A 23,690-nucleotide genomic window follows, 5' to 3' on the forward strand; every position below is an offset into this window, starting at 1 on the left:
CTCGGCATGCTGGGAGTTGTACTTGCGTACCTCCAGCTGTTGCATAACTACATCTCCCAGCATTCCCTTTGGCAATCAGTACATGCTGAGAGTTGTAGTTCTGCAACAGCTGGAGGCACACTGGTTGGGAAATACCGAGTTAGGTAATAGGTTCTATTACCTAACTCAGAATTTTCCAACCAGTGTGCCTCCAGCTGTTGCAAAACTACAACTCCCAGCATGCACGTTCTGTCAGTGCATGCTGGGAGTTGTAGTTTTGCCGCCCCCCTCCCATGTGAATGTACAGGTTACATTCACACTGGGGGCGGATTACAGTGAGTTCCCTGCTTCAAGTTTGAGCTGCAGCAGCCGCAGCTCAAACTCCTAGCGGGAGACTCAGTGTAATCCGCCGTCAGTGTGAATGTAACCTAAAAACACTACACTTACATAAAATAAAGAGTAAAACACTACATATACACACATACACTGCCCCCCCACCACCACCACCCCTTCCCCCCCAATAAAAATGAAAAACTTATCCTACAGCAGTGTTTCCAAAACGGAGCCTCCAGCTGTTGCAAAACAAAAACTCCCAGCATTTCCGGACAGCCATTGACTGTCCAAGCATGCTGGGAGTTTAGCAACAGCTGGAGGCACCTTGTTTGAGAATCACTGGTGTAGAATACCCCTATGTCCACCCCTATGCAAATCCCTAATTTAGGCCTCAAATGCGCATGGCGCTCTCACTTTGGACCCCTGTCGTATTTCAAGGCAACAGTTTAGGGCCACATATGGGGTATCGCCGTACTCGGGAGAAATTGCCTAACAAATTTTGGGGGGCTTTTTCTCCTTTTACCCCTTATGAAAAGGTAAAGTTGGGGTCTACACCAGCATGTTAGTGTAAAAAAAAAACATTTTTGTACACTAACATACTGGTGTTGCCCCATACTTTAAAATTTCACAAGCGGTAAAATAAAAAAAGCCTCCAAAATTTGTAACGCAATTTCTCCTGAGGATGGAGATACCCCATATGTGGGCACAAAGTGTTCTGGGGACGCACAACAAGGCTCAGAAGGGAGAGTGCACCATGTAAATTTGAGGTCTAAATTGGTGATTTGCACAGGGGTGGCTGATTTTACAACGGTTCTGACATAAGTGCAAAACAATAAATACCCACATGTGGCCCCATTTTGGAAACTACACCCTCACGGAATGTAACAAGGTGTACAGTGAGCATTTACACCCCACAGGTGTCTGACAGATCTTTGAAACAGGGGTCTTTGGAAATGCACATGGCCAAATTCTCTCTCCAAAAGCTCAATGATGCTCCTTCTCTTCTGAGCATTGTAGTTCGCCCCCAGTGCACTTCACGTCCACTTATTGGGTATTTCCATACTCAGAAGAGATGGGGTTAAATATTTTGGGGGGTATTTTCTGCTATTATCCCTTGTAAAAATGTAAAATTTGGGGGAAAACAAGCATTTTAGTGTAAAAAAAAAATATATTTTTTTACATATGCAAAAGTTGTGAAACACCTGTGGGGTATTAAGGTTCACTTTACCCCTTGTTACGTTCCCCAAGGGGTCTAGTTTCCAAAATGGTATGCCATGTGGTTTTTTTTTTTCTGTCCTGGCACCATAGGTGCTTCCTAAATGCGGCATGCCCCCAGAGCAAAATTTGCTTCCAAAAAGCCAAATGTGACTCCTTCTCTTCTGAGACCTGTAGTGCGCCAGCATAGCACTTTTCATCCCCATATTGGGTGTTTTCTGAATCGGGAGAAATTGGGCTTCAAATTTTGGGGGGTATTTTCTGCTATTACCTTTTTTAAAAATGTAAAATTTTTGCTAAACCAAGCATTTTTGGTTAAAAATTATTTTATTTTTTTTACATATGCAAAAGTCGTGAAACACCTGTGGGGTATTAAGGTTCACTTTATCCCTTGTTACGTTCCTCAAGGAGTCTAGTTTCCAAAATGGTATGCCATGTCGTTTTTTTTTTGCTGTCCTGGCACCATAGGGGCTTCCTAAATGCGACATGCCCCCCGAGCAAAATTTGCTCTCAAAAAGCCAAATATGACTCCTTCTCTTCTGAGCATTGTAGTTCGCCCGTAATGCACTTCAGGTCAACTTATGGGGTACCTCCATACTCAGAAGAGATGGGGTTACAAATTTTGGGGGGTATTTTCTGCTATTAACCCTTGCAAAAATGTGAAATTTGGGGGGAAACACACATTTTAGTGAAAATTTTTTTTTTTTACATATGCAAAAGTCATGAAACACCTGTGGGGTATTAAGGCTCACTTAATTCCTTGTTACATTCCTCAAGGGGTCTAGTTTCCAAAATGGTATGCCATGTTTTTTTTTTGTGCTGTTTTGGCACCATAGGGCTTCCTAAATGCAACATGCCCCCAAAAAAACATTTCAGAAAAACGTACTCTCCAAAATCCCCTTGTCGCTCCTTCGCTTCTGAGCCCTCTACTGCGCCCGCCGAACAATTTACATAGACATATGAGGTATGTGCTTACTTGAGAGAAATTGGGCTACAAATTCAAGTATAAATTTTATCCTTTCACCCCTTGTAAAAATTCAAAAATTGGGTCTACAAGAACATGCAAGTGTAAAAAATGAAGATTTTGAATTTTCTCCTTCACTTTGCTGCTTTTCCTGTGAAACACCTAAAGGGTTAAAACACTTACTGAATGTCATTTTGAATACTTTGGGGGGTGCAGTTTTTGTAATGGGGTCATTTATGGGGTATTTCTAATATGAAGACCCTTCAAATCCACTTCAAACCTGAACTGGTCCATGAAAAACAGCGAGTTTGAAAATTTTGTGAAAAATTGTAAAATTGCTGCTGAACTTTGAAGCCCTCAGGTGTCTTCCAAAAGTAAACACTTGTCAATTTTATGATGAAAATATAAAGTAGACATATTGTATATGTGAATCCAAAAAAAATAATATTTGGAATATCCATTTTCCTTACAAGCAGAGAGCTTCAAAGTTAGAAAAATGCAAAATTTTCAATTTTTTCATCAAATTTTGGGATTTTTCACCAAGAAAGGATGCAAGTTACCACAAAAATGTACCGCTATGTTAAAGTAGAATATGTCACGAAAAAACTATCTCGGAATCAGATTGATAAGTAAAAGCATTCCAGAGTTATTAATGTTTAAAGTGACAGTGGTCAGATGTGCAAAAAAGGGCTGCGTCCTAGAGGTGAAAATGGGCTGTGTCCTTAAGGGTTAACCCCTTAACCTCTTACGGACTCAGGGTGTACCTGTGCACCCTGCGCCCGATCCCTGTGTTTAAAATGGGGTCACGCCGTGACCCCGCATCACAGCGGGTCAGTCCCGGCTGCTAGTCATAGCCGGGACCCTGGGCTAACAGCACGCAGCACCAACCGTTGTGCCGCGTGCTATTAACCCTTCAGATGCGGCGATCAAATTTGATCGGGACAATCGTGATAAAATCGCGATGTCCCGATCAGCTAGGACGCGAGCGGAGACCCCCTTACCTTGCTCTGTCGCGTCCGATCTGTGTTTGATTGCTCCAAGCCTGAGCTACAGGCTTGCGCTATCGAGTCCCTATCTCGCTGACCCATGCAAAGCTATGGATTTGCAGGGATCAGTATAAGAGCTCAGTGTGTGCAGTGCTATAGCTCACTATGGGAGCTATAGCACTGCAAAAAAAAGTAAAAAAAAAAAAGTTAATAAAGGTCATTTAACCCCTTCCCAAATAAAAGTTTGAATCACCCCCCTTTTCCCATAAAAAAAAAAAACCAGTGTAAATAAAAATAAACATATCATTCATTAAACCGCACGGTCAATGGCGTACGCGCAAAAATATTCCAAAATCCAAAATAGCGTATTTTTGGTCACTTTTTATATCATAAAAAATGAACAAAAAGCTATCAAAAAGTCAGATCAATGCAAAAATGGTACCGATAAAAACTTCAGAACACGACGCAAAAAATTAGTCCTCATACCGGCCCGTAAGCGGGAAAATTAAGTTATAGGGGTCAGAAGATGACAATTTTAAACGTATAACTTTTCCTGCATGTAGTTATAATTTTTTTCAGAAGTACGACAAAATCAAACCTATATAAGTAGGGTATCATTTTAACTGTACGAACCTACAGAATAAAGATAAGGTGTCATTTTTACCAAAAAATGCACTGTGTAGAAACGGAAGCCCCCAAAAATTACAAAATGAAATTTTTTCCTCAATTTTGTCTCACAATGAATTTTTTTTTCTGTTTCGCCATGGATTTTTGGGTAAAATGAGTAATGTCACTGCAAAGTAGAATTGGTGGCGCAAAAAAGAAGCCATCATATGGAATTTTATGTGCAAAATTGAAAGCGTTATAATTTTTAGAAGGTGATGAGGAAAAAATGAAAATGCAAAAACGGAAAACGTTTTTAAGGGGTTAAGGACGGAGGGTTTTTCAGTTTAGCATTTTCGTTTTTTCTCATCACCTTCTAAAAATAATAACACTTTCAATTTTGCACCTAAAAATCCATATGATGGCTTATTTTTTGTGCCACCAATTCTACTTTGTAATGACATCGGTCATTTTACCCCAAAATCTACGGCGAAACGGGAAAAAAATCATTGTGCGACAAAAGAAAAAAACGCCATTTTGTAACTTTTGGGGGCTTCCGTTTCTACGCAGTACATTTTTCGGTAAAAATTACACATTATGTTTATTCTGTAGGTCCATACGGTTAAAATGATAACCTACTTATACAGTGGTCCCTCAACATACGATGGTAATTCGTTCCAAACGACCCATCGTTTGTCGAATCCATCGTATGTTGAGGGATTCGTGCAATGTAAAAAGTGCATTTAATACTCACCTGTCACCGCCGCTCTGGACCGCGTCCTCACCGCTCCCAATACTGTCCCAGAGGCTCCCGATGCTGTCCCGTTGGTCCGGCGTCTTCTTCGGGATCCTCCGGCTTCTTCCGCATCTTCCCCAGGGTCCGGGCCTCGCTTTCTGGTGACGTTATTACATTGCAGCGCCGGCACGGCGTGCGTAGCGACGTAATAATGACGCCGGAAAGCGAGGCCCGGACCCTGGAGGAGATGCAAAAGACGCCGGAGGATCCCCAAGTGGACCCGGAGCAGCAGGGATAGGTTAGTGAACCTGTTCGGGATGCTTAAACCACTATCCGACAGCAGCTTAAGCATTTTGCGCTGTCGGGTCCGACATGCAATGGCCTCTGAGAGGCCATCGTATGTCGATTTGATCATATGTCGGGGTCATCGCATGTCAGGGGGTTACTGTATAGGTTTGATTTTGTATTACTTCTGAAGAAAATCATAACTACATGCAGGAAAATGTATAAGTTTAAAATTGTCATATTCTGACCCCTATAACTTTTTTATTTCTCCATGTACGGGGCAGTATGAGGGCTAATTTTTTGCGCCGTGATCTGAAGTCTTTATTGGTACCATTTTTGTTCTGATCGGACTTTTTGATCGCTTTTTATTCACTTTTTTTATGGTATAAAAAGTGACCAAAAATACGCTATTTTGGACTTTTAATTTTTTTGCTCGTACGCCATTGACCTTGCGGTTTAATTAATGATTTATTTTTATAGTTCGGACATTTACGCACGTGGCGGTACCACATATGTGTATTTTTATTTACACAGTTTTTTTTTATTGGGAAAAGGGGGGTGATTAAAACTTTTATTAGGGAAGGGGTTAAATGATCTTTATTACTTTATTTTTTCACTTTTTTTTGCAATGTTATAGCCCCCATAGGGTCCCGATCAGCCCGACTGAGCTGCCGGGAAGCTTTTACTTTCTTTTACTTTCACTCAAGAGTCAATGCCGGACATCAGCCCGATCGGCGATGTCCGGCATTAGCCACGAGTCCTGGTTGCTTGGTTCCTGAATGCTCGGACCTGACACCTATAATGTGGTGGTGCACCATCTTGCTGGAAAAACTCAGGGAACGTGCCAGGTCCGAGCATTCCTAGCTGAATAGTTTCCTGGAAAGTGGATTGGTCATCGTGGGCCAGTTGAATGGCCCACAAGGTCTCCCGATCTGACCCCCTTAGACTTTTATCTTTGGGGTCATCTGAAGGCAAATGTCTATGCTGTGAAGATACGAGATGTGCAGCACCTGAAACTACGGATACTGGAAGCCTGTGCTAGCATTTCTCCTGCGGTGTTACTATCAGTGTGTGAAGAGTGGGAGAAGAGAGTTGCATTGACAATCCAACACAATGGGCAGCACATTGAACACATTTTAGAAGGGGTCAGCAACTTGTAAATAACTCATGAAAGAATAAAGTTACGTTAAAACCAAGCACATCATTGTTTTTCTTGTGAAATTCCCAATAAGTTTGATGTGTCACATGACCCTCTTCCTATTGAAAAAACAAAAGTTGGATTCAAAATGGCCGACTTCAGGTAAAGTTAATAGCCTACAGGTAAAGTTAATAGCCATATTAAAAGCCTTTTTTTGTATAAATTATTTTGGGAAAAGCAATACTGAAAGCTACTTCATATAAGTTATGTTGGAATAAAACTAAAGATCACTACCCCTCTGGTTCATCATCAGGGCCAGCGCCACCTATAGGCAAAGTAGGGACTTGCCTAGATTGCACATTGGATGGACGCTGTGCTGCCAGAGTGCAGGAAAATGTATTGAATTTTTTAAGTTTCTTTCTTCCTGGGGCACTGATCTCTAGTATTTTCAAAGGGAGAAAGAGAGCTCTGATGTTTCGTTCTCCCAGTGAAGTTAAGGCAGCTCTGATTGATGGAGGAAGTTCTCCTCGCTGCTCTGCACAGAACACATGGGGGAGATTTATCAAAACCTGTGCAGAGAAAAAGTTGCCCATAGCAACCAATCAGATCGCTTCTTTCATTTTTAACAAGGCCTCTACAAAATGAAAGAAGTGATCTGATTGGTTGCTATGGGCAACTGGGCTACTTTTCCTCTGCACAGGTTGTGATAAATCTCCTTCCCATGAAGCCTGCACAGTTTAATCCCTCAACGACCACGGACGTAAATATACGTCCTGGTGCATCGGTACTTAGCGCAACAGGACATACATTTATGTCCTGTGTATGACCGCGAGCATCGGAGCGGTGCTCGCGTCATACATGGCAGGTTCCGACTGCTAGTAGCAGCCGAGGACCCGCTGGTAATGGCCGACATCCATGATCATGCAAATGTCCACCATTAACCCCTCAGATGCCGTGATCAGAACAGATCACTGCATCTGTGGCAGTGAACATGTTAAAATAGATGATCGTATCGCCTGCAGCCCTGCCGCGGGGATCCAATCATCTGTAATGGCGGACGGAGGTCCCCTTACCTGCCTCCGTCCGTCTCCCGGCGTCTGCTGCTCTGGTTTGAGATCGAGCAGGCCAGAGCAGAAGATAGCCAATAATACTGATAAGTGCAATGCCCTATGCATAGCACTGAACAGTATTAGCAATCAAATGATTGCTATAGATACTCCTCTGTGGGGGGGGGGACATAAAAAGTGTAAAAATAAAGTTGAAAAATGTAAAAATAAAAAGTAAAAAAAAGTCAAAAATCCCCTCCCCCAATTAAAATGAAAATTGTCTGTTTTTCCCATTTTACCCCCAAAAAGCGTGAATTGTTTTTTTATGAACATATTTGGTATCGCCGCTTGCGTGAATGTCCAACCTATCAAAATATAATGTTAATGATCCCGTACAGTGAACGGCGTAAACGTAAAAAATAAAACAATTCCAAAAATGCTGCTTTTTAGTCACATTTTATTCCCTAAAAAATTATCTAAAAGTTTTATATATGCAAATATGGTATCGATAAAAAATTAGTCCGCATACTGCCCTATATATGGAAAAATAAAATTTTGTTTTTAAAGCAGTACAAAAATATAAAAGTATCTAGCCCTTATATGGGTCTGTAGATGGAAATATATAAGCGTTATGGATTTAAGAAGGCGATGAGGAAAAAACGAAAACTCAAAAATTAAATTGGCCTGGTCCTTAAGGTTAAAATGGGTTTGGTCCTTAAGGGGTTAACCCTCTACTGGCTGCCTTTATCGCACATGGACTTGAGTCTTGTGAAAGGACAGTACTTACACGTCACCGATGTCATGCCACTAAGTTATATGGGGGGGGGGGGGATATACCTGTGGCACGGTACTCTGCTTAACACAATGACTGCTGGCAATACCACCTCTGTAAAAGCAGCCCATGCATTTAACAGGGATTAGTATTTTAGTTCTTCAGGACAGGACTGCTTTTCTGTTTTTATTCCGTTTAGTTTATGGATTCCTCGATCATGATGTATTTTAGTGGGTATGTATGTACTCTAGAAAAGCTAAATGCATTTTGGGGTGAGGTCCTGACCCCTTCCTCAGTAGTGCTACATATGAGTTATCATTATTGGCTAATGTAATCATGTTAGTTTAAAAGGTACATTTTACTTACAGTTTTAAAACATCTTCTGTAAAGCATTTAGTCACTAAACCACTGTCTTTCTTCCAGTATCCGCTATGCAAACAGAGGTGGAGAATTTGGCATTACGTTTATTCTACATGGAGAATATGTCCAGTGATGTGCATTCAGACATCTCTGTTTTGAAACGTGCTGTTCAGAAAACAGAAGCAGAGAGAATCCAGGCCGAATTAGAAAAACAGAAACAGGTATGACAATCAGTAAACAAAAATCTCTTCGCTTTTCACTCCTAAACCTTTACCCCTTAAGGGTTCAGCCCATTTTCACCTTAAATGTTCCCTAACTACTCTAAACCCCCCCCCCTCCCCCCCGCCCTTAGAATTTTTTTTAAGAGCTTTTTGTAAAGGCTCTGTATCTTACCTCTCTTCTTGCTCACATAGTATGAGCTGCTGGCAGGAGGATGTGGGCGTGCCCCAGCAGGTGCCATGTCACTGGATCCTGCAGGGTGGACTGCCTCCGCCCTCTCTTCGCCGAGCCCTGCTTGTCCTCAATGCACAGAGCCCTGCTTGTTCTCATTGTACAGAGCACCACTTGTTCTTAGTGTACAGAGCCCTGCTTGTCCTCAGTTTACAGAGCCCTGCTTGTCCTCACAGCACAGAGCCCTGCTTGTCCTCACAGCACAGAGCCCTGCTTGTCCTCACAGCACAGAGCGCCGCTTGTCCTCAGTGTACAGAGCACCGCTTGTCCTCAGTGTACAGAGCACGCTTGTCCTCAGAGTACAGAGCCCTGCTTGTCCTCAGTGTACAGAGCCCTGCTTGTGCTCAGTGTACAGAGCCCTGTTTGCCCTCAGTGTACAGAGCCCTGCTTGCCCTCAGTGTACAGAGCCCTGCTTGCCCTCAGTGTACAGAGCCCTGCTCGACCTCAGTGTACAGAGCCCTGCTCGTCCTCAGTGTACAGAGCACCGCTTGTCCACAGTGTACAGAGCGCCGCTTGTCTTCAGTGTAGAGAGCGCTGCTTTTCCTCAGTGTACAGAGCGCAGCTTGTCCTCAGTGTTCAGAGCCATGCTTGTCCTCAAAAATAGAAATGCTTGCGGCCAGGGACTCCTAGGGAGACCCCTGGTGGACAGATTTTCAAACACAAAATACATATAAAAGAAGTCAAGATTTTTTATTAAAACCAATTAGAAACCAGTTTAATATTGACCAATCTATGACATATTTACATTTTTTTGATGAAAGGTCCTCAGGGAAAAAAAACTGTTGTTTTTGCATTGTCATTTTTTTTCCTCCTCCCCTTCTACAAATCATAATTCGTAAAATTTTGCAACTTTTTTGGGGTTCCGTTTGTACACAGTGCATTTTTCGGTAAAAATAAAACTTTTTTCTGCAGGTCCATACGGTTACAAAGATACCCAATTAGTGTAGGTTTTATTTTATTTTACTACTTAAAATTGTCATCTTCTGACCCCTATAACTTTTTTATTTTTCCCCATGCAGGGCTATATGAGGACAATTTTTTTGCGCCGTGATCTGTAGTTTTTATCAGTATCATGTTTGTTTTGATTGGACTTTTTATTAATATTTTTATGGTATATGAAGTGACCAAAAATGCTAAATTTGGGACTTTGGTATTTTTTTTTTTACATGTATGGCATCAACCGCGTTGCATGCGGTGGTACCACATTTGATTATTTTTATTATTTATTACATTATTTTATTTTAAAAAATGGGAAATGGGAGGGTGATTCAACCTTTTTTTTAGGGGAGGGGTTTATTCACATTTATTAACTTATGGGGGGCTATACCATGCAATCTTTTGATTGCATACAGAGATCAATGCTATGCCATATCATAGCATTGATCAGTGTTACCGGTGCTCTGCTACTCCAGCCTGCATGGCAGCCTTGGAGCAAAAGAGCACCGATTTCGTCATAATAGTCCCGATCAGCTCTGCATAGCTGCCGGGATGCTTTTAGTTTAATTTTAGACATAGCTATCAACTTTGATTGCGGCTTCTAAAGGGTTAATACCGTGCATCAGTCCGATCGGCAGTGGCCGGCATTAACACTGGGTCCTGGCTGCTGATAGCAGTTGAGACCCACGGAGTTTGAAGCTTTCTCCGCTTGTGAGAACTCTTAAAACTCTGTTAATGGGACCAGGGCGTACAGATACGCCCTGCGTCCTTAAGGACTCTGGCGCAAGGGCGTACCTCTACGCATCCTTAACAGGTTAATGCTAGGTTTCCACACAGGTATTTTCTGGTGTTTTTAATATAGGTGGTCTACTTTTTAAATCTTCCAGACAGCAGACCATGTGAGCAGATCCTTGAAGCGGCTGTGGAGCAGGTGAGCAGAGCTCTAGCCGCAATCTTGACTAATCGGACCCCTGCAATCATGCTCACAAGAACCCCAGCTGCTTTAGGTGCAGTGATCAGTATTGATCACAGCATCTTAAGGGTTAATGGCAGGTATCAGCGGGATCGCCGATGTCCAACATTAGCGGCATGTTCTGAGCTCCTGTTAGAAGCCAGGACTTGCCATTCATGACATAATTGTATGTCATGGTGCACTACAGTGGGGCAAAAAAGCATTAAGTCAGCCAGAAATTGTGTAAGTTCTCCCACTTAAAAAGATGAGAGGCCTGTAATTTTCATCATAGGTATACCTCAACTATGAGAGACATAATAAGAAACAAATCCATAAAATCACATTGTCTGATTTTTTACGACTTTATTTGCAAATTATGGTGGAAAATAAGTATTGGGTCACCTACAAACAAGCAAGATTTCTGGCTCTCACAAACCTGTAACTTCTTTAAGAGTCTCCTCTGTTCTCCACTCGTTACCTGTACTAATGTCACCTGTTTTAACTTGTTATCAGTATAAAAGACACCTGTCCACAACCTCCAACAGTCACATTCCACACTCCACTATGGCCAAGATCAAAGAGCTGTCGAACTACACCAGAAACAAAATTGTAGACCTGCACCAGGCTGGGAAGACTGAATCTGCAATAGGCAAGCAGCTTGGTGTGAAGAAATCAACTGTGGGACCAAAGTAACAAATGCTTCCATCAGTAACACACTACGCTTCCAAGGTCTCAAATCTTGTAGTGCCAGACGTGTCCCCCTGCTTAAGCCAGTACATGTCTGGGCCTGTCTGAAGTTTGCTAGAGAGCATTTGGATGATCCAGAAGAGGATTGGTAGAATGTCATATGGTCAGATGAAACCAAAGTAGAATTTAAACTATATTCATCGTGTTTGGAGGAGAAAGAATGCTGAGTTGCATCCAAAGAACAACATACCTACTGTGAAGCATAGGGGTGGAAACATCATGCATTGGGGCTGTTTTTCAGCAAAGGGACCAGGACAACTGATCCGGGTAAAGGAAAGAATGAATGGGCCATGTATCATGAGATTTTGAGTGAAAGCCTCCTTCCATAAGCAAGTATAGAAGAGAAAAAAAAAGGAGAGGTGCGCTCCTAGTGTAAGACGTTTTAGTATGGTAAGCCCCCAATTCAGCGGTTGTGCTTACTGGAGATAGTCGCACTCAGGGTACGACACCTGTATCCGCCTGTAGTGTAGTATAATCTCGGTGAGGTCAGCAGCTCTGTGGTCCCCTCTGAGCAAACTGGTTGCTCAGCACAAGCAGAACAATAAAGGTCAATGTGAACCAAGAAGGGGGAGCACATCTGAAAATGAGGACTTGGATTATGGGCGCTTCTCCCCAGGGGAGAAGCGCCCGTAATCCAAGTCCTCATTTTCAGATGTGCTCCCTCTTCTTGGTTCACATTGACCTTTATTGTTCTTCCATCAGCAAGGGCATTGAAGATGAAATGTGGCTGAGTCTTTCAGCAGGACAATGATCCCGAACACATTGCCCGAGCCCGAGAAAATGTTTCACCTCTGTCATTGCCAACAAAGGGTATATAACAAAGTATTGAGATGAACTTTTGTTTTTGACCAAATACTTATTTTCCACCATAATTTGCAAATAAATTCTTTAAAAATCAGACAATGTTATTGACCAAATACTTATTGTACACCATATTTTGCAAATAAATTCTTTAAAAATCAGACAATGGGATTATTATTTTTTTTTTAAACTGTAATGTTTATTAAAGGTTTTCACAAAAAGAAAGAAAAACAAAAAACAGGAGTTCGCGAAAACTCAATCAAAGCATAACCCTGGACGCAGCCCAGTGCAGGCATGTCAAGAGCCAATAACAAGCCAAAATAGAGACCAGGGTATGCAGGAACAATAGTAGATCATAAACGACTAGCCCCGACCCCATAGAAATCCTGAAACTGTAGAAAACATGCATAAAATAGGTAGTCATATATCAGAACACATAGGGAAGAGAACTGGGAAGCTCTCCAACAAAAAAGACCAACAAAACAGGGGGCAGAGACAAGAACAGGGACGGACAAGAGACAAGGACAACAAATCACAAATACAATGGGAAGGAAGGAAGAAAGAAGGAAAGAAGGGGAAAAGAGGGGGGGTAGAGGGGGAGAGGATCAAGGAGGTTGCCTATCGGAGAAAGGGTCCCACGATTCCGAAACTGAAAGGAAAGCAGGGACAGTATTATTCAAAGAGGCTGTGAGATATTCTCTAAGGAGCGTATTTCCCGTATACGGGAAAGTAAGTCAGATTCAGAGGCCTTTCAAAGCCCGTAGGTAAGGACACCACCAAGGACCCCAGAGTGGAGGACATAAAGTGATGTAACTGTAAATAATGAAAACGCTCAGATGAGGGGAGATCCCAACGAGATTGCAACTGATCAAAAGGCAGGAGAGTTTGTGACAGAGGATAAACCACGTCCGCCCAACAAAAAAAGACCTCTAGACCGCCACTCCGGCACCATAACTGAGGTCTGGCCAGGGGGAAAGCTAGGATGATAAAGAAAAGAACGAAGAGGGGAAGAGGAAGACAGCAGTTTAAATTTAACAGAACAGTAGCCCCATACATATTTAGAGTACGCCATTGGGCACAGGAGAGGGGAAAGAGAAGGGGTAGAAGCAGGAAGGGTCCAGAGGAGAACATTAGGGTGGACAGGCGCTAACCATAGCTTCTCCAGTTCCATCCAGCGGCTATATGCATGGTAGGTAGACCACGCCGCAAGATGGCGCAAATGGGCAGCCCAATAATACTTCACCATATCCGGGACCGCTAGGCCCCCCAAACATCCGCCCAGCCATCATTACAGACATAGGGAGCCAATGTCGTTTCCTGTCCCAAATAAACCGGAAAATAGCCCCCTGTAGAGAGCGCAGCGCCGACAGCGTGACCCGAACCGGCAGGGTTTCAAAAAAGTTAAGGAGCTTCGGGAGAACAGTCATTTTCACTGCGGCTATGCGACCAAGAAAGGAAAGATATTGCAAGCGCCATTTTTCCATAAGGGCACGGAGTTCCCTGAAAAGGGGCAGAAAAGTTAGCAGAATATAGTGAAGAATACTGAGAGGAAATCCAGACCCCAAGGTATTTAATAGCAGAGGGAGACCACCGGAAATAATAATTAGAGCGTAAAAGAATAGAAAGGGGAGAAGAGAGGTTAAGAGGAAGAGCTGCTGACTTAGAGAGATTAACCTTGTAGCCAGAAACCACCCCATAGTCATTCAGAACTTTGTAGAGAGAGGGAAGAGACAGTAGAGGGCGAGAAAGCGTGAGAAGAACAACGTCAGCAAATAAACAAACCTTAAATTCCCTATCGTGTAAGGATATACCAATAATGTCCGGATCCCTCCTGATCATATCATATACAATCCTTCCAATAGTTATTAGCTTCTGAAGTTGAGTTGTTGTTTTCTGTCTAACTGCTCTCTGATGACTCAAGTCCCTGGAGCTGTGCAGTTCCTATGGGGATATTTTCCCATCATGCACAGCTCCTGGGACGTGACATCAACAATGAGCAGTTAGACAGAAAACTTCAGAAGCTAATAACTATTGGAAGAATTAAGATTTTTTAATAGAAGTAATTTACAAATCTGTTTAACTTTCCGGAGCCAGTTGATATATAAAAAAAAGTTTTTGCCTGGAATACCCCTTTAAGGAGGGGTAACTGGAGCAATCATGAGGATCTTTACCAGGCTTGGGTATCAGGGTGATAAGAGAATGTAAAAAAGACTGCAGGATCGCCTCCCCGTCCAGAAAGGAATTAAAAAGAGGGAACAGTTTAGGAACCAGTAGAGTCGAGAATGTTTTATAATACAGATAAGGGAAGTCATCCGGACCAGGAGAGCGACCACCCGGGAGAGATTTAAGGACCTCCGAGACTTCCTCTCCAGTAATAGGAGCATTAAAGGAGTAGTCCAGTGGTGATTAAGTGGTGAGCAACTTATCCCCTATCCTAAGGATAGGGGATAAGTTGCAGATCGCGGGGGGTCCGACCGCTGGGGCCCCCTGCGATCTCCTGTAAGGAGCCCCGACAGCCCGCGGGAAGGGGGCGTGTCGACCTCCGCACGAGGCGGCGGCCGACACGCCCCCTCAATACAACTCTATGGCAGAGCCGAAGCGCTGCCTTCGGCAATCTCCGGCTCTGCCATTGAGATGTATTGAGGGGGCGTGTCGGCCGCCGCCTCGTGCGGGGGTCGACACCCGCTATCTCGGCGGAGAGCCGGGGCCCCGTACAGAGAGATCGCAGGGGGCCCCAGCGGTCGGACCCCCCGCGATCTCAAACTTATCCCCTATCCTTAGGATAGGGGATAAGTTTTTCACCACTGGACTACCCCTTTAAGAACATTCTGGTCTGCTCCCGAAAGGGAAGGTAACCCACACCTAGAGAGAGGTAGGCATCTAAGGCAGCCGCTCTCTCCCCTGAGTCAGATGGCAATTGGGAAGGGAGTGAGTAAAGATTAGTATAATAGTCAACAAAAAGGTGAGAGATATCAGCGGGATGGTAGTGGGGAACCCCAGTAGGATCCTTCAAGGCAGAGGGGAACTAAGCAGCAACCCGGTCACGCAGACGTCTCGCCAGCATAGTGTGAGCCTTATTGCCTTTTTCATAGAAGCGCTGCTTAGCATAAAGCAACTGCCTCTCAACTTTATGGAGAGTCAGGTCGCTCAGTCTTGCTCGAGCTGCCACCAAGTCCCTCAATGTCGAAACAGAAGGAGAAGACAATAGGAGAGCCTCCAGACGAGCAATCTCCACTCAAAGTTCCTGGGAGCGAGTCAGAGCCCGGAAAATAGGGATGGTCATCCTGAGGGATAGGGGTGAGGTGGCAGCGGTGCCACCTCGCTCCTATCCCCTGTCATTGGTTGGTGTTTGGGGGCGGGGGAGTCAAAGTTGAAATCACCGCTCTTCCCGCCCCTGGATGTCGGGGCAGAGCGGGGGGAAGATGGTATTCTGACCGGCGATCGCGGGAGGCAACGGCGTGACCGGCGATCGCTGGAGGCAGCGGCGAGACCTGCGATCGCGGTAGGCAGCGGTGGGACCGGCTATAACGGGAGGCAGCGGCGGGACCGGCGGAGGCAGCAGTAAAGGTAAGGGACCTTCACTGCTGCCTTCCAGGAGTTGCCAAACTACAACTCCAAGCAAGCCCAGACAGCCAAAGGCTGTCTGGGCATGCTGGGAGTTGTAGTTTTGCAACATCTGGAGGGCCACAGTTTGGAGACCCCTGTGCAGTGGTGTCCAAACTGTAGCCCTCCAGATGTTGCAAAACTACAACTCTCAGCATGCCCAGGCAGTCCATGCATGCTGGGAGTTGTAGTTCTGTATCATCTGGCCCTTCAGATGTTGCAGAACTACAACTCCAAGCATGCCTGGACAGTCTGGGCATGCTGGGAGTTGAAGTTTGCACAGGGGTCTCCAAACTGTGGCCCTCCAGATGTTGCGAAAACTACAACTCCCAACATGTCCTTCAGCTGTTCGTGCATGCTGAGTTGTAGTTTTGCAACAGCTGGAGGCACACTGGTTGGGAAACACTGAGTTAAGTGACAAACTCTGTTTTGCAACCAGTGTGCATCCAGCTGTTGCAAAACTACAACTCCCAGCATGCACTGACAGCCAAAGGGCATGCTGGGAGTGTTAGTAGTATGCCTCCAGCTGTTGCATAACTACAAGTCCCAGCATGCCCTTGGCAGGAGTTGTATTTTTTGCAACAGCTGAAGGCACACTGGTTGCAAAACACTGGCAGTTTGTTATCTAACTCAGTGTTTCACAACCAGTGTGCCCCCAGCTGTGGCAAACTACAACTCCCAGCATGCACGGACAGCCGAAGGACATGTTGAGAGTTGTAGTTTTGCAACATCTGGAGGGCTACAGTTTGGAGACCCCTGTGCAGGGGTGTCCAAACTGTAGCCCTCCAGATGTTGCAAAACTTCAACTCCCAGCATGCACTGATAGACCATACATGCTGGGAGTTGTTGTTTTGCAACAGCTAGAGGTCCCCACCCCATGTGAATGTACATTCACACAGTTGGGTTTACAGAGAGTTTCAAGTTTGAGATGCAGCAAATTTTCCGCCGCAGCTCAAACTCCCGGGAAATTCGCTGTGAACCCGCCTGTGTGAATGTATCCCAAAAACACTACACTACACTTACACAAAATAAAATGTAAAACACTACATATACCCCTACACAGTCCCCCCCCCCCCCCCAAGTAAAAACAAAAAATGTCCCGTATGACACTGTTTCCAAAACGGAGCCTCCAGCTGTTGCAAAACAACTCCCAGTATTGCCGGACAGCCATTGACTGTCCAGGCATGCTGGCAGTTTTGCAACAGCTGGAGGCACCCTGTTTGGGAAACAATGTCGTACGGTAATTTTGGTATTGGAGGCAAGTCTAATTCTTGCATCCGAGTCCATCCCTATACAAATCCCTAATTTAGGCCTCAAATTCACATGGCCCCCTCTCACTTATGAGCCCTGTTGTATTTCAAGGCTACAGTTTAGGGCCACATATGAGGTATTTCCGTACTCGGGAGAAATTGCCTAACAAATTTTGGGGGGCATTTTCTCCTATTACTCCTTGTAAAAATGTGGGCAGCATTTTAGTGATAAAAAAATGATTTACACATCCAACTTTAACGTAACCTTGAGGGGTGAAGTTTCCAAAATAGTATGCCATGTGTTTTGTTTTTTTTGCTGTCGTGGCACCATAGGGGCTTCCTAAATGCGACATGCCCCCCAAAAACCATTTCAGAAAAACTCACTTTCCAAAATACCATTGTCGCTCCTTCCCTTCTGAGCCCTCTACTGCACCCACCAAACACTTTACATCCACATATGAGGTATTTCCTTACTCGAGAGAAATTGAGTTACAAATTTTGGGGGGATTTCTCTCCTTTTACCCCTTGTAAAAATTCAAAAACTGGGTCTACAAGAACATGTGAGTGTAAAAAATAAAGATTTAGAATTTTCTCCTTCACTTTGCTCCTATTCCTGTAAAACACCAAAAGGGTTAACACACTTACTGAATGTCATTATGAATATTTTGAGGGGTGCAGTTTTTATAATAGGGTCATTTATGGGTTATTTCTAATATGAAGACCCTTCAAATCCACTTCAAAACTGAACTGGTCCTTGAAAAATTCCGATTTAGAAAATTTTTTGAAAATTGGAAAATTGCTGCTGAACTTTGAAGCCTCTGATGTCTTCCAAAAGTAAAAACATGTCAACTTTATGATGCAAACACAAAGTAGACATATTGTATATGTGAATCAATATATAATTTATTTGGTATGTCTATTTTCCTTAAAAGCAGAAAGTTTCAAAGTTAGAAAAATGCTAAATTTTCTAATTTTTCATCAAATTTTTGCATTTTTCACCAAGAAATTATGCAAGTATCGACGAAAATTTACCACTGTGTTAGAGTAGAATATGTCACGAAAAAACAGTCTCGGAATCAAATACATAAGTAAATGCATCCCAGAGTTATTAATGCTTAAAGTGACAGTGGTCAGATGTGCAAAAAACGCTCTGTTCCTTAAGGTAAAAATGGTCTGTGTCCTTAAGGGGTTAAAGAGACACATGTCAAAAAAAAAGGCCTGTCATGAAGGTAAAAAATGGGTCTGTCCTTAAGGTGTTAAAGGAGTACTCTGACTCTAGACATCTTATCCCCTATCCAAAGGATCTCTCCTTCAACACCTTCGTTCTTCAGCTGCACAAAGCAAAGATCGCTCCGTGGCTGACAACAGGTGATACAGAGGCCTGAGTATCTTGACGTCTTGGCCCCACCCCCTCGTGACGTCACGCCCCATCACTTCAATGTAAGCCTATGGGAGGGGGCATGACTGCTGTCACGCCCCCTCCCATAGACTTCCATTGAGTGGGCGGGGTGTGATGTCACAAGGGGGCGGGAGCCGTGACGTCACGATACTCCAGCCCCTGTATCGCCCATCATCAGCCACGGAGTGATCTTCGCTCCGTGCAGTTAAAGAACGGGGGTGCTGCAGGAGAGATCGCGGGGATCCCCAGTGGTAGGACCCCCGTGATCAGACATCTTATCCCCTATCCTTTGGACCTTTAAGGACCTTTTTTGCAAATCTGTGTCACTTTATGCAATAATAACTCTGAGATGCTTTTATTTATCATACTGATTCTGAGATTGTTTTTTCGTGACATATTCTACTTTATGTTACTAGTAAATTTGTTTTAATACTTGCATCATTTCTTTGTGAAAAAATCGACAATTTAATGAAAATTTTTAACATTTGAACATGCCAAATACATTAGATATTGATTCATATATACAATATGTCTAATTTATGTTGGCATAATAAAGTTGACATGTTTATACTTTATGAAGACATTAGGGGGCTTCAACGTATAGCAACAATTTTTTAAATTTTCATGAAAAATTCAGAATCTGAATTTTTCAGGGACCAGTTCAGTTTGAAATGGATTTGATGGGCCTTTCTGTAAGAATTCCCCCATATTTGACCACATTATAGAAATTGCACCCCTCAAAGAATTCAAAATGACATTCAGAAAGTTTGTTAACCTTTTAGGTGTTTCACAGGAATAGCAGCAAAGTGGAGGAGAAAACTCAAAAAAAAAAAAATGTTTTTACAATAACATGTTCCTGTAGCCCCATATTTTTTCATTTTTACAAGGGAGAAAAAGCCTCCAACATTTGTATCCCAATTTCTCTTGAGTAAGGAAGTACATATGTGGATGTGCTCTGCGGGCGCACAACATACTTTAGGAGGGAGGGAGCAACGTTGGGATTTTGGAGAGAGAATTTTGCTGAAATGGTTTTTGGGGGGCATGTCGCATTTAGGAAGTCCCCAGGGCGCTAGAACAGCCAGAAAAAAAAAAAAATACACCTTTAAAGACTGTAACAAGGGGTTAGATGACTTTTGTGTAACAGGTGTTTGATGACTTTTCGTTAAAGTTTGATGTGAAAATGAAAAATTTAATTTTTAACACTAAAATGTTGGCGTTACCCCAAATTTTTATTTTTCACCAGGGGTATTAGGAGAAAAAAAAAACTGTGTCGCCTAATTTCTCCCGAGTAAGGAAATACTACATATGTGGACGTAAAGTGCTCTGCTGGTGCACTACAGGTCTCAGAAGAGAAGGAGCGCCATTGGGTTTTTGGAGAAAGAATTTGGCGGAATTTGTAGTTGGGGGCCATGTGCGTTTATAAAGCCCCCATGGTGCCAGAACAGCAGAAACCCCCCACATGTGACACCATTTTGGAAACTACAATACTCTAGGAATGTAACAAGGGATACAGTGAATATTTACACCTCACAGTTTTTTGGTTTTTTTGAACAGTAGCCCATAAAAAATTAAAACTTTGATTTTTTACACTAAAATGCTGTTGTTACCCCAATGTTATCATTTTCACAAGGAGTAATGAGAGAAATTGGGTATGGAAATATATGGTCCTCACGCCCCCTCCCATAGACTTCCATTGAGGGGGCGTGGTCGTGACGTCACGAGACTTCGCCCCGCATCGCCAGTCATCCGACACAGAGCTCTCTGATGACACCTGTCTCGGGAAACGCCCAGTTTAGAAGAGGTTTGCTATGGGGATTTGCTTCTAAACTGGGCGTTTCCCGAGACAGGTGTCATCAGAGAGGACTAAGACAGAAAAGAACAACCTTAACTTCAGAAGCTCATAAGCACTGAAAGGATTAATATTTTTTAATAGAAGTAATTTACAAATCTGCTTAACTTTCTGGAGCCAGTTGATATATAAAAAAAAATTTTCCCATTAATTTTCCATTAACCCTTTAGATTACCACTGTCAAAGTTGATAGCGGCATCTAAAGGGACATTTAAACTCTCCCTGGTGGTCCAGGGGGTGATCCACTGCTGAGGTAGTCGGAAGGCTTACCCCTCCTGCTGCGGCGGCTCCTGCGCTCTGAATGATAAAGCCTGGCAGGACCAGGCTTTATCAATCGAGCGCAGAGCACACAGATCAGTGTGGTTTTATGAAACCACATTAACCCCTTAAGGACCACGGGTTTTTCCGTTTTTGCACTTTTGTTTTTTCCTCCTCACCTTTTAAAAATCATAACCCTTTCAATTTTACACCTAAAAATCCATATGATGGCTTATTTTTTGAGCCACCAATTTACTTTGCAGTGATATCAGTCATTTTACCTAAAAATCTATGGCGAAACGGAAAGAAAAATCATTGTGCGACGAAATTGAAGAAAAAACGCCATTTTGTAAATTTTGGAGGCTTCTGTTTCTACGCAGTACATGTTTTTGTAAAAATGACACCTTATCTTTATTCTGTATATCCATACGATTAAAATGATACCCTTTGATTTTGTCGTACTTCTGGAAAAAATCATAACTACATGCAGGAAAATGTATTCGTTTAAAATTGTCATCTTCTGATCCCTATAACGTTTTTATTTTACTGCAAATGGGCGGTATGAGGGCTCACTTTTTGCGCCGTGATCTGAAGTTTTTAGCGGTACCATTTTTGTATTGATCGGACTTTTTGATCGCTTTTTATTCATTTTTTCATGAAATAAAAAGTAACCAAAAATATGTTATTTTGGACTTTGGAAGTTTTTTTGCGCGTACAACATTGACCGTGCGGTTTCTAATGATTTCTCCTAAAAGTCCCGTAAGGGGACTAAAAGTGTTAGGCTAGATTCAGACTACGGAATCTCCGGGCAGAAAATTTCCGCCCGGAGATTCCGAGTGTGGCCAGCGCTGACTGAATCAGCGCGGTCACTGCAGTCTTCCACCGACTGCAATGTGTTCCGCGCGGATTTCCGCCTGAAGAAAGAGCAACCCCTTTCTTCAGGCGGAAATTTCCAAGCGGATTTTCCGTTCACAAATTCCGCTTCACAAATTCCGAAGTGTGAATTTGTGAACGGAAAACCATTCACTACACTATACATTTTAGCAAGCGGAATTTCCGCCTGCAATTTCAAAGCGGAATTCTGTAGTCTGAACCTAGCCTTAAAGGAGTACTCTAAATCAAAACATTTAACTGCCATTAGCAATCATTTATCAAGTTATACAATAGTCTAAATGACCTTCATAACCTATATAGCAAGCATACCGCGTTTTCACGTAATCCGGAAGTTCATCCTCTGACTGGGAGCTATGATGCTCGTTCCGCATGTTCTGGCCATCTGTCGCCATCTTTGTAACGAAACGTCATCATTTCTGTGATCCTCCCCGCAGTCTGCCGGCCCCCACAAGCCCGAGTCGGTCCCTCCCCGTCTGAATATTCATAACCCCTCTCGTTTCCTCGGCCGGCATTCGCTCTGCTGAGGAAATGCCTCCCTAACCTCCCTCCTATCATGCTGCGAGTCGCGCGCCTGAGCACTCAGCAGCATCTTCGGACCGGGCATGTGATTACTTTCGTCCAGTAATATAACTGATAGTTACGTCGGCGTAACAATCAGTTAGATTCACAAATCAACTTACGCATAATGTAATGGGTAGAGAACAAGTTCCATGCGGATGGGGGTGGTGGTTAGGGAAAGGGGAGGCAGAGAGGGGCGTAGTGCTGAATATTATTAGGGGTGGGGAGCTACAGTGAGGGAGAGCTTGAGACCAGAGGGACAAGCGATATAAATGCTGGGTAGCGTCAATCATGACGTCACTTTGAGACGTACAGTACCCGGAAGTAAGAGAAAATAGAGCGGGCTGAACGGGAGAACCACTGGACCGATTCGGGAGATCAGCACCTCTATTTAAAGGTATTTAGATACCCTATTCTATGGGGACATTTTTTTCAACATCATAGTACTCCTTTAACCCCTTAAGGACCGGACCCATGACGTATGCGTACGTCTCCGCACCCTGGGCTTTAAGGACCCATGACGTATGAGTACGTCATGGCGTTTTCCGGTCTCTGCCGCTCACCGGGCGGAGATCGGAATGGCATGCCTGCTGAAATCCTTTAGCAGGCATGCTGTGCAAATGCGGAGGGGGGTCCCGGGACCCCCCATGTCGGCGATCGCAGAAAATCGCATGTCAATTCAGACATGCGATTTTCTCCTATTCTGGGCTGATCGGGTCTCTGGTGACCCGATCACCCGGAAAATTGTGATGATCGGAGCTGTAAGTGACAGCCCTGATCATCTTGCAGGGTAGGAGTGAAGTCGCAATGCTGCGATCTCCTCCTATCCTCTGCCATTAGTCAGAATTGATTCTGACCAATGGCAGAGCAGGACAGTGCGTTGCCATGGCAATCCCCCGTTCTGGCCACCCCTGGATGTCGAGGGGATCGTGGGAAGAAGATGGAGGCCGGGTACCTTACCTGAAGATGCCTGGGAACAGCTGATCGTCGCTGGAGACTGCTGGATCCTTAGGTAGGGAAGCGACAGTGGGGGGGGGGGGGGGGGAATTGATTTTGGGATGCTGCTATAGTGTATATGATATATATATATATATATGTATGTTAGTGTATATGATAGTGCTGCCTTCGGCTATCTCCGGCTCTGCCATAGCGATGTATTGAGGGGGCGTGTCAGCCACCGCTTCGTGCGGGGGTCGACACCCACTATCTGGCCGGAGAGCCTTGCCCCCGTACAGAGAGATCGCAGGGGGCCCTAGCAGTCGGGCCCCCTGTGATCTCAAATAAGTTTTTCACCACTGGACTACCCCTTTAAGGGGTTAATCCCATCACCAGCCAAGGCGGGACATCACTGCAGCTCGCGTATACTTAAGTGCAGTGTGACATGTCGGGCACCAAAAGCAGAAAGAAGATCTGGCCTGAGGACAGAAGAGTGATTCCAGGGACAATGAAGAGAGATGGAAGCTAAGTTAAGGTTTAATATTTTAGTTTTGGCAGCGTAAGCATAATGACAAAATGTTACTGGAGTTTTCCTTTAATGACTAATGACTATGTTTAAACCTACATATATAAATGATAA

The 23,690-nt window shown here is 43.8% G+C and overlaps 1 protein-coding gene across 1 annotated transcript in view; it reads left to right on the forward strand.

Moving 5' to 3' along the window:
* CCDC40 (coiled-coil domain containing 40) overlaps positions 1-23,690 on the forward strand; it is a 282,644-nt gene that overhangs the window by 157,782 nt on the left and 101,172 nt on the right. The window contains exon 7 of the mRNA XM_056550062.1: positions 8,481-8,638. Within this exon, the coding sequence (XP_056406037.1) occupies positions 8,481-8,638 (158 nt within the window). The remainder of the gene's footprint in view (positions 1-8,480; positions 8,639-23,690) is intronic.

The sequence above is a fragment of the Hyla sarda genome, chromosome 13 (genome assembly GCF_029499605.1).
Source record: "Hyla sarda isolate aHylSar1 chromosome 13, aHylSar1.hap1, whole genome shotgun sequence".
In the NCBI taxonomy this organism is placed as follows: domain Eukaryota; kingdom Metazoa; phylum Chordata; class Amphibia; order Anura; family Hylidae; genus Hyla; species Hyla sarda.